General features: G+C 41.2%; 1 protein-coding gene across 1 annotated transcript in view; it reads left to right on the top strand.

Moving 5' to 3' along the window:
- LOC119446510 (uncharacterized) overlaps nt 1-12124 on the top strand; it is a 329517-nt gene that overhangs the window by 300862 nt on the left and 16531 nt on the right. The window contains 13 exon segments of the mRNA XM_037710951.2: nt 545-727; nt 1221-1295; nt 2047-2229; nt 3241-3315; nt 4371-4553; nt 5786-5857; nt 6434-6616; nt 7124-7195; nt 8012-8218; nt 9190-9309; nt 9659-9763; nt 10952-11080; nt 11589-11711. Coding sequence (XP_037566879.1) covers nt 545-727; nt 1221-1295; nt 2047-2229; nt 3241-3315; nt 4371-4553; nt 5786-5857; nt 6434-6616; nt 7124-7195; nt 8012-8218; nt 9190-9309; nt 9659-9763; nt 10952-11080; nt 11589-11711 — 1710 coding nt within the window.

Here is a 12124-nt window from a genome sequence, read left to right as displayed (position 1 = left end):
TATATTTTTCTTTTTGGTTACATTTTATGTTCACAAAGCTATTTTACTGATGACATTTTAGGAATGGGAATTATGGTGAAATCCAAAGTTTGACAGCAACCTGTCTGTCTGGGGAAATAAATATTGAAGAAATGCAAAAAGATACACCGACAAAAAAACTTTATATTTAATGACGTTTCGTCTACCCATACGGGAGCCTTGAAATTTTCAGTTCTATGGGTTGGTGTATCTTTTCGCGTTTCTTCAATAGGGAATTATGGTAAAGTGTGAGATAAACTTGAAGGAGTGAGTCAGCGCAAAGTGCCCTTATGATACTTTCATTATTGCTGGATAAAAAAAAAGAGTTTTTATTGATGTTAATCTATCAAAAGTGTGTTTTTGGCGTGCTTGGAGAGAACAAGACAAAAACGAATACGAAAAAAAAAAGTGGAAGTCATTCTAGGCACAAACTGACACTAGCCGCCATACAGACAAGAGTATCTGTTGTTGCATACCTGAGCAGCCTGTTCTAACACGTGATGCTATCGTCTCGCACTGTTTGCAGAGGGCTGTCGTCACGACAACAACTGCCCCAATGAGAAAGCCTGCGTCAATGGCCAGTGCCATTACGTGTGCAGCCTGCCGAATATTTGCGGTGTCAATGCGGACTGCCAACCACGCAATCACCGTGCGCTCTGCTCATGTCCGTCGGGCTTCCAGGGCGATCCGCAGATTGAATGCAAAGAGAGTGAGTTGGCTTGTATTTCGTAAATCTTCTTATGCCTTCTTTGCTTTGTTTAAGCATTACCACTTAAATGTGAAGTGTGATGAAAGTTTCACTGTAAGATGTAGTGACCTGACTTTCGCTGTGGTAGTAAAGTATCACGCTTGTTAAACAAGGTAGCTGTCAGGAATTATCTTTTAGCACTCATACAAAGTGCATTTCTATGTGACTTATGACTTATGTCCAAATTAAGCATGTGCTTCTGTCAAAGTATTTCTGAGTAGCATAAGCTGCACAGCATATAACAAATTGCTTATTTGATCTAAGTTGAAGCTTAGAAATACTATCACAAATGTTATTTCCACTTGTACTCTCTTCTAACTCAATTGAATTTCATAAACAAAATACTGGAACTGTTCTGCAGCACCTGCAGCATATGTGCATTGCTGTTTATCGTGTTTTGTCACCTTGGAGCCATTGAAAACTTGTTTTTGTTTTTTTTTCCGTTGCTTTTTAGTTCGGGAGCCGGGCCCCTGCTTCCAGGACAATGACTGTGCTGTTGGGAGCATTTGCAGCCATGGCAACTGCATTCGTAAGCTCTCTGTTTTATTTTATTAATATTGCCAGCTAGGGTAGTTTTTATCTTTTATCTTAAAGCTGTAATTAATTTGTATCCTTTCATTCACTGCAAGTTTATCACATAAAATGTGAAAGCATATTGCCTATTGCCTAAAGCAATAGTGAAATGAGGTCATGCTTATTCCAGTTAGTGTTGAGACCAACTTGGGCATATTTTGGAACAGTCACTCATTTTAGGTAATACTTTTGATTTTGCATTCCGTGGCATTGAGGGCAGTAATGTCAATGTTTAGAAGACCTCAACCCCATGCAATGTGTTTCACTACAAGAAAAAGCTAATGGGGAGTATGTCTGTTAACACATTACTATTGTTTATCTCTTGTAAAAGTACACTGAAATTCGAAAGGTTATCTAAAGAAACTTCTTTGGAGTTATTTTGAAAGGGAACATAAACTCAATATAATGTCAACAGAGGTTGCAACCACTTCTGCTGCTTTGGAAACTAATTATTGCACAGTCAAAGTGATGTCCTCAATACATCACGCCTGCATACAGCCTGTATAGGAGTCTTAATAGGAATGGCTTTAAACCAAATACAAACCATGTGGCTTCTTGCTGGTACCATTCAGAAACTTATTAATACCGAGTAACTAAATTATACCGTAGAATTAACATTCACTGAATTTTCACCTTGGTAAGCATGATACAGAATTTGTCTTCTACACATTCCTCAACTTTGTTGTTCTTCCTTTTTCATTTTCCAGCTGGCTGTCGCAACAATGAGAACTGTCCATTCTTGGAAGTATGCATCCGAAATGTCTGCCAGGACCCTTGCCGGGTTTATGGGGCTTGTGGCATCAATGCCGTATGCAAGGCAATCAACCACGACAGAGTCTGCGCTTGCCTTCCTGATCACACGGGAGATCCAAAACACCACTGTGTGAAAGGCGAGTGTCCTACGTCGTCCTTGCCTGTCCTTGCAGAAATGGGTTGTGCATAATTAGCCCAAGTATCAACATTCTAAGACAACGGCTGCTTCTGCTGCATGCTCTTGGGTCAGAAACAAATGCAAACACATAAGTAGATTGTAGATTACATCTACATGTGGACTCTACATGCAGATGTACAAACCTGCGATGCAGCATTTTATATCACTGATATTTTGACTTGAAAGATCATGCCTAATGCACATTCAGCAATTAGTTACACATCAGCGGGGCATTGTGTACTTGAGTATTGGAGCATAAAAAGTGTTGCATTTCAATTTGTTATGGCCAAACAGTGTGCAAAAACGTATTTCTCCACATGTTCCAGTGTAATTCAGATCATTATAATCATCACCTGATGTGTGTGTGGCATGTATGCTAAGTTAACACTAGCAAAGCTGTATAGTCTAGTTACATTTTTGTGCATCGAAATTTGCACCCAGGTGCATAGCATGTGAATTTTTTTTTTGCAAGCTTTGGAGCCCATGTGCAAAATACCTTGCCACAACGCTATAGTTAGGCAGCTTGCCGAGTGGCAAAGGGGAAATCTGTGTGCTTATTTCTCAAAATTAATTTTTTTACATTTCAAATAAATCATATTGTTGGTGCTGCGGCATTCAAAGCCTCTGATCTGAAAGCTATATATAATTCGCTTTAGTGCAAAACTTCAAGTAATATTTGCAAGGTATATTTTCTTGAGCTACAAACCAGATGTAGTATAGCAAAAGTTTATTTACCAACACCTGTAGCGGGATTTAATGGGTGCCTTTGTAGCTCTCATTGGCACTTCTATTCTTCACTACTGTAAAATTAAAACGCTGATCAACATACAGATCACTTCAAATTTTTTAATTCTTTTTTTTATAATCTTTGCTTCAAATGCTACTAAGTAGTATTTCGTTTCTGTTGTTCAAGCACTGTCCCTTCAAGGTCATCCTGCGTTAACTTAAACGTTTTGTTCTTCATCAACAGTGCTACCTCCACCTGAATGCACAAGAGACGATGACTGCTACTCCGGCCGTATCTGTGAGCTTTCCCACTGCAGAGGTAAGTGAGGACGTTTTTCTAACGTGCAACTAGACAAAATAAGTGAACGGCAGTGCAAATAAACTTGACCAACTAGCCCAAGTATCAGTCTTAAGACAAAATAAGGCCTTGATTCAGTTGTTTGCCGATTGTTTTAGTTATGCAACAACTGCTAAACGTATGCAAATGGTACTTACCGTCGCCATGAATTCTTAAGTCCTGAAAAAAAAAATTGAAGTAGAAGCGAGAAATTCAAGCACACAAGATGCAAACTGTGAAAACACTACGTCGTACATGTTCTTTTGCAATATAGCCAATATAGGCAATAACCAATAAACCTATATTAGTAATATCACTACTTGTAGCTGGGCTAGGTGGTTCATACTTATTACAGTGCAATGGTGTAATAGTGTAATAAGATGTAAAGCAATGTTAAGTAAGACCATGGAGGACAGGAAAGGACGTCTTTCCTGTCCCCTTTCCTGTCCTGGTCTTCACATTGTTTCACGTCCTATTACACCATAATAAGCCAACATAGCCAGGCTAGACCAAGCTGAATAACATACATTGAAGGGTGGTTTGCCTAAGCGTTGTTACCTTAATGTAGCGTATTCAAAGAAGCCCTCTGGCACTTTGTCATAACGGCAGCAGTATCTCTGTCTCTGAAGATTTCCCCTTTCTTTCTTTCGTTCTTACAAGCAAAAATGGATGACAAAGGTGTAGACCTTATGCAACATATTTTACGCCTTTGCTGGTCAAGCATAACCATGCTGAGTTGGGCACTCTTAGTCTTATATTTTGTTGACAAGTTGGTTAACATACACTGTTCTCTGATGCAAATAAGCTGGCCAGTTGTGGCTGTCATCTTTTGTGATCTCTTGGAAATGTTTAACGAGTTTAAAAATTACTACATGAAGAGAGGAAAAAGCATGCTTCGAAGCCTTCTTTAATGTGGGATCTAAAACTCCCACGCTGCCATGCTCTGCATGTGAGCATTTGAATGTGAGCATTTGGCTTTCAACTTGCATTGCCTCAAAGCCCTGTATTGAAGTGTTGATGGCTGTTTCACTCCTCAGTGGGCTGCCGAGCAGACAACAACTGTCCGCCAGACCTTTCCTGCATTGACGGACAATGTCAGAACCCTTGCCAGCGCAGCGCTGTCTGTGGCCGAGACGCTCACTGCTCTGCAGTCAACCACAGGGAACTTTGCTCCTGTGAGCACGGCTACACCGGAAACCCTGTTGTGGCTTGTGAAAAAGGTAACGCCGCATGCCAGTGAATCTACTGTTCGGCCTGACTATAGTCACTAAATATTTTGATTTCGTAAGCTAAAGGTTAGTATTCGTGGGCCGCGATGAAGCGAAATAAAATTCAAATTTCTTGACTGTCTCTCGGTTAATGAGATAGGCTTCCTTCTGTGATGAGCCGCCTAGAAAAGGCAAACAGTACTTACTGTTCACCACTTCCCCTTCAGTAAGCTCTCAGTTCAACTGGAGTCGGTGGCTTTGGTTTATTGCTCTTAATTCACGGCTTGATCTACTACCCGAATTCATGGCTTCATACAGCTCAAAGAGCAACAGACACACGTGCAACAGACAGCAACAAATGCTTGTGACTGTCTGTTTTCGGTATGTATGTTGTACTTCTTGCGCTGCTTGAACCTCTTTGTCAGTTGTTGCTTCCCCCCACCTACCCTTTTCATTGCATTTTGGCTTTGCCCATGTCCCTGACAGCCTCCTACCACCACTCCTTATGCAGACTTGAGTGTTCATGCCATGAGTCGTTACTCCCTGTGAACTTGCCAAAACTGTAATGTTGTGAACTCATACTGCTCAGTGCTTTCATTATTTATTATCTATTGAAAACAGTGTAGATTACATTCACAAGCACATATATGGCAGACTTAAACTGATCATGACCTCAGATATGTTTAAGCTTGCCGCTATTACGTGGGTGCACTTTGTTCTTCCTCCGGTTTTCTGATTCAATAATAACGAAAGGCCCTTTGTCTTATGTGTTTTTTAACTTTTTGTTTTCTCTGAGAGGAGTGAATTGGCGGAGCCAGATAAGCATAATTTTTCACTTGAAAATAGTGCAGTCATTTTGTTCTTTGAGCACATGAAAGAACATTGCAAAACGAGCATAAGGTACAGCTAGAGAGTCAGTATACTATTTCCAGTTATGAGTAATAATTTAGCATGGCGAACTTAGGTTTTTGTTATTTGTTTCAGTTGTACTGCTACAAAGATTGCTATTAGTTATTGGTCGCAATATTCCTGTCTGCTGGGCCCTACAGTTGTGTGCATATGTTCTAGGTTGTTTTAGTACTGAACAAAAAAAATAATTAGATATCCTTATTACATTCGCTGTTGTTTTATTCGATCTCATGCAAAAATGTTTATATCCTATTGTGGATAAGCTTTTCAAGGCAGACTGCATGGCTTTCCATCCACTACTTATATGCATTATTCATACCTAACATTCTTTTCAGTTCCTGACGGCTCATGCAGAAAGGATGAAGAGTGCGGGTTCGGAGAAATCTGTGTGTCCTACAGATGCGTTGGTAAGTGAATGACAATTATTTACAATGAAGGTAATTAGGCAAGGCAAAAATTTCTTTTTTAAGTCAAAGCATGAAAAAGGGCCATGGCCACTTGAAAAGAAAAATGTTACACAAGCATTGATACTGCATGGCAGGATTCCCAGAACATCTTGAGTCAACATGCTTCAAAATGCGATACAGTGGAATCTCGTTGATACGATCATCACGGGAACTGGGAAATAAAACGTATCATTTGAAAATCGTATTATCCGAAATTAATTGTACATAAGAAAAGTTGTTGATAAGAAAAAAACATACTATGCAGAATCGTATCAACGAGATTCCACTGTATTCTGCCCTTGGCAGGATTGAATGATGTAATTGTTCTCTCATAGTTGGCTAGTAATAATTGATCAGGATCTCTATGCCATGGCCAAACTATGAATTCTGCGTCACTGAGAGAACATTTTGAAGCTTTGATGTGGTTCAGTCAATTGATCAGCCAGTCAAATCAATCAATGTGGTTACATGATGCATCAAGCCCCATTCTTTATTTTCCGACTGGAAGTTCATGTCTCGTCTCTTTACAAATTTCAGAAGGCTGCCGTAACCACGATGACTGCCCGTTCGACAAGGCCTGCATCAACGGACATTGCCAAGACCCATGCAGCCTTGGAGGCATTTGCGGCATCAACACTCAGTGCCGAGCTCTCTACCACGAAGCTTCATGTGAATGCTTGCCAAGTTACACTGGCAACCCCAAGGAACGCTGCAGTTTGAGTGAGTATGCGTAGTGATTGAACACTAATGTGAGGCTATGTCCTGTAAGGCTTTCTGCTGGGATTTCTGTTTGGTCTGGCAACTTTTATAGAATAATCCTTGTACCAAATCTGTATTACATTAAATACTATTAATGCTGTTAATGGTTAGCTAACGAAGTAGAGGACTGTATGTTGTATGAATATCTGGATTCTCCAAATTTTGATGCGTAGCCAGCTTTAATTGTGCGAAAGTCAGTTGCATTGTGAGGAAGACTGCTTTTTATAGCAATGTCCCTTCCTTTTTTCTCCGCTAAATTTGACTAATGCTGTTTTGAATCATGAGCTAATTAAAGCAATTTATAATTTGCAACTATACAACTTAACTGTGACACTAAGTCAGTGATGTGAACGTCACTGTAGAGATGTTTGCAATGTTTCAATGCAGTTGTTTGATGTTCATATCACTGTCTGTTATGCAATCGGTTCCTCAACAAAACGTCTTTCTGTGTGTGTATTGTCTTGGCAGTTCCTCTTCCCGAATGCATCGATGACCATCACTGTGGAACTGGATATGTGTGTGTCAACTCAAAGTGCAAAGGTAAGTTTTTGCAATATGGCACACTTATATTTGAAGACCAGTCGCACTAAACAACCAACAGTGTTTTACCAATGCACATAGTAATACTTCAAATATTTCTCCAGAGCCCTCCAATAAGACATAAGAGATCTCAAGTTTGTTCACATCCTAATAAGATATGTATGTTATTTCATATTACATGACATATTTGCATTATTTCCTGATAAATGACATGGTAGGAAGTGTTCGTGGATTTTGGCAACCTAGAAAAACAAAATACACATTAGGCTCTTTTTTGCCTTGAACTAAGTTGTCTATTGGTACAAGATAAGCATTTCAACGTTTCTAGAAGTGACGCAGTGTTTGAATTAGGGAGTTGGGCTAAGAATAGAGTCAGCATTTCAACAAGGAGCCTTTTCTTCATCAGGGCAAGAACAAGGACAATTTTAGCCTATTTTCTCTCAGAAAACACATAGACAGTACAAAAAAATGTAGACATAGTGTTTTGTCTTAGTTTTTTTTAGTGTTCCCGTTTTATTTATTTATTTTTTTCGTCTGCTAATAGACTAAAATTTAACACTAACATGCCCAAACTTACATTTCTTCACCAAAAGGTTAACATTGTCGAAACCTAGGCTCCAGCGTAAGACATCCCTTATTTGGTCACTGTCGATCACTTCGAGTCTCCATCTTCCTACGAATGTCTGTCTCGTTTCAATACTTCCAAAGGGGGGTAATCCAAAAACCTCTACAGATTGATTCAGTGTTTGCCTCTCGTGTTTCTTTAATGTGCACGCTTTGTTGCCTGCTCTGAAATCTTTCCTCGTGCTTTTCTAGACATCAACGAGTGTCTGCATGGTCGTGGCCCGTGCGCGCACGGTGCGACGTGCACAAACCTGCCTGGGAGCTACAAGTGCAGCTGCCCTAGCAACCTGGTGGGCGACCCTTATCACGGACGTTGCCGTCAACGCATCCAGGGCTGCACGCGCGACACTGATTGCAAGGACAACGAAGCATGCAACACTCTGACGGAGCAGTGTTACGGTGAGTGTCACACTCCCACTCGGCCATGATGCGGGTGATTTGTGCTCAAAAGCAGGCTAGTGCATCGTGAACGATATTTTCGTGCGTCTGATCCACGGGTGGAGGGTCTTTGTAAGTAGTGCAGTCGAATCTCATTTTTATGAAGTCACTTCCAGCATGAAATTATATCTTCGTTGTATCTGATGTTTGTTATGAGTGTGTGTTGTTGCGCGCTTGTATCAGTGAGAAACATTTCAGATTTAACTTCGTTATAGTCGATGGTTTACGATATCCATGTTCATTATATCGAGCTTCAACAATAGCAATCGGCGCATTTGAGGCATGACAGCCATTCTAAGGCAAGCCATTAGTGGCAAGAAGCCTTTCCTGGTCAATTAAGGTTTTGAAGTATTCCGAGTTCACTGAAATTTAGAGATAAGGAGGGGGACACACATGGTGCCTGTGTCCCTGTGCCATGAAAGAATTTCTACCTAGCAATTGTAATTGTTTGAAAATATGTGAGCTTCAGTTAACAAAGCTTTACTGCATATCAGGCACATTGCCTCCTCTGACATTGACATCCAATCATAATGAACAAAGCTTACTGGTAATAATGGCTTTGGAATGTTTTGGTAGATCCATGGACCTAAGTTCTAGAAAGGACTTCATAGATCCACAGCATTGACTCAGTCAATATAAATTGCTGCGGCTGAGCACGAAGCCAAGGCCGCAGGTTCAATTCTCGGCCACAGTGGCTGCATTCCAACTAGTTCAGAACGTTGAAACACCCACGATCGGTCGATCGGTCAATCAATCAAACAGTCTTCGTGGATCCAAGAATTCAGACTTTAATTTGAGAACCAGTTCAGTGAAGAATATGTGCTCTGGCAGACAATATATATTGCTTTGGGAGCTGCTTTCTTTTTAAAATTATGTAGCATGGTTGTTGACATACCTTTTGACATTTTCCCATTGCTCTCTTGGGGATGCAGATGCTTGTCTCAAGCCTGGCGTCTGCGGTCGGGCAGCCGAATGCCGGGGTGTCAACCACCGGCCTGAGTGCTTCTGCCCGAGTGGATTGCGAGGAAACCCCTATGTCGAGTGCACTATCTGTGAGTAGCACAAAGACAGCAGTCCTCATTCTTGAATTTCTTCCTGGCGTTCCTGTGTTCTTTTCACCATGTAAAACCTAGGAAACATTTCATTCTTTGTCTTTTCTAATTGTTTGCCCAAACCATCTCAGTCTGCCCTCCTTGGTTACAAGGGCTCCAGCTGCACTTCTTACGTACGCTCATTGTTTGTAAACTAGTAACTTGAGTATTGTGCTGACGGTCATCCGTCATTTAGTATGCTCACAATCTACAGCATTTGCCATGTGACATTGGCCCTACACCATTGCTAGGGTCTTAATGCTGTACACAAGTCATCGATCATGATTCCTCGCTTTTTGTTCCTGCGCAGCTCGGCCTTGTGCCCACTACCAAGAGTGTCCTGGAAACCTGCAGTGCCTCGGTGATCGATGTGGCTGTCCACGACCCTTCTGGCAGAAGAACTACTTCTGCATCTGTAAGTTGCTGCTTGAATACTGCTTACTGCTTTTGGTAGCCATAAAGCAAATAGCTGAAAATGCTGGTTTCATTTGTTTGTCTGTTTGTTCTTACTATAGGCAGAATCATGGCCAGGCCTCCTCTACTATTTTATTACCCCCCCACTGGCTTATCAGTTTTAAGTGCATTTAGATTGGTGCACTACAAGTGTGCAAAAATCAAGTCAAACACAGTGTATACAAAACACAAGACCGTGTAAATTCATAATACAGAAGGGATGATTATTGAACATGCTTGTGTGAATGAAGAAAACATAGCATAAATTCATTAAGCAATAAGATGCCGACACTAGCACAATGAGAAAACAAGATATTACTGCACCTGTGAGAAGCATAAGATGTCATTAAAATATTGTGTAAACTATATATATATATATATATATATATATATATATATATATGTGTGTGTGTGTGTGTGTGTGTGTATGTATATATCAGTGGAGCAAAGAATTGCAGGAGCCGGCACAGAAATAGTTAAAAAAATAGAAGCACCTAAGAAAAACTTATAACAGGACTTTACTGACGTTTTGGCTGGGGTCCAGCCTTCATCAAGAGTGGTGAAGGCCGGACCCCGGCCGAAATGTCAGTAAAGTCCTGTTATATGTTTTTCCTATGTGCTTCTATTTTTTAACTATATATATATATATATAGCAAGCCAGAAAAGGTATGCAAAGCTTGGTAACATTGATAAGGACATTTGCAGGCATTTTGTGGTAAGCTAAACAATCAAGGTGCTCTACAGCTGGTAGGATTCTAGTCTAAAGCACAAAGTAGCACTCCAGAGTGAGCATGCGAGTATTTGATTTGTGTGCGCCATGGCGGTAACAATTCTTTCATACCTGAGGCAAAGTCATTTGTAAAGGTAGTATTTGTGATAGATATCATACTAATATATTTTATTTGAGTGTATCGAAATGGTAAGTGCAATTATTGTAGCAGGCAGTTCTATATAACAGGACAGTGCTGCTGGATATCAATGCCAGACAGTGCTTGAAGTCAGGGGGGGCCCGGCGCCCTGTCCATTTTCAAGGAAGGGCTCGGCCCCTCCATTGCGGACCTGCAGCCACTGTCTTTGTAGTTACCGGGGGAGTATGTCACAGGAGGCTTTGTGACATTAATTGCTTTTTTTCTTTTCTCTGTCCTTACAGTGACAAGTGTCAACTGCTCCACAACCAATCCATGCCCTGAACACCAGGAGTGCGTGTATGAAGGCAGCTACACGGGCTTCTGTGTCTGTCCCAAGGGATTCGCTCTCCTGCCTAACGGAGTTTGCAGAGGTAAGGCAATAGTGCTAGCAGACTCTGCGCTGAGGATCACACAGACACATCAATGTTGTTTCGAGTAAAATGCTTCTACCTCTTCGTACAGTGCACGAGTGCTGTTCATCTTTTTGTAAATTTAGCAGGCATCTGTGAAATGTGCTCTTGCTTCATTTCTGGGTTGAACACGGAAAGCTCGCGTGACCACGAGTTGCGCTTTCATTTCCTCCTTTTGTTTTTGTTATTTCCTCCTCTTTGTGGCTAAGTGGCTATGGAATTCCGCAGCTCAGCACGAGGTCACAGATTTCATTTTCAGCAAAAGCAGCTGCATTTCACTGGCGGCAGCATCCGAAAATGTTCATGTACTTAGATTGAGTGCAAGAGTGCCAAATTGTCAGAATTAATCTTGAGCATTCTACTTGAAATCGCTCCTAGCCCCTATGCTGATTCGGAATGTTGAACTTGCTCACTTGTTCAATCAATCAGTCAATCAATCAATCAATCAATCATTTTTCTGTTTCCACAGACATTAATGAGTGTGAGCAGCACCCTTTCCCCTGTGCCAACGGTGCCCAGTGCTACAACAATGTGGGCAGCTACCACTGCACATGCCCTCCAGGAACTACGGGAGAGCCCTTCCATGCTGGATGTAAGTGTGAGCCTGTGTCAGCCTCGCTTGCGAGCTTGTAATGATTGCTGATGTCTAAAAACATTAATGCAACATTGCCTATTGTAACGGTGGTTTAGTCCAACTGTAGATATACGATTCCTTTTTTGCATTCTAATCAAATTAGTGCGGACCCACACCCACCGCAGCAGCTCACTTTCAATGACTTTCCGCTGGGGAGCACAATGTAACATGTTCAACTCCCAGCCACTCTGACTGCATTTCAGTGGGGCGAGAATGAAAAACTGCTTGTGTACTTACACTATTGCATGCATGTTGAAGATCTCCTAGTGGTAAAACTTATTCTGAAGCCCTCCACTGCCATGTCCCTCATTGGCTCACTGCACAGCTTCGAGGCATACAAGAGAACCAGCTAAGGAATAAGCTTCAATGCA

The sequence above is a fragment of the Dermacentor silvarum genome, chromosome 3 (genome assembly GCF_013339745.2).
Source record: "Dermacentor silvarum isolate Dsil-2018 chromosome 3, BIME_Dsil_1.4, whole genome shotgun sequence".
Lineage (NCBI taxonomy): Eukaryota > Metazoa > Arthropoda > Arachnida > Ixodida > Ixodidae > Dermacentor > Dermacentor silvarum.
Note: the sequence above shows the minus strand (reverse complement) of the source record. Positions and strands in the feature narration are given on the sequence as shown.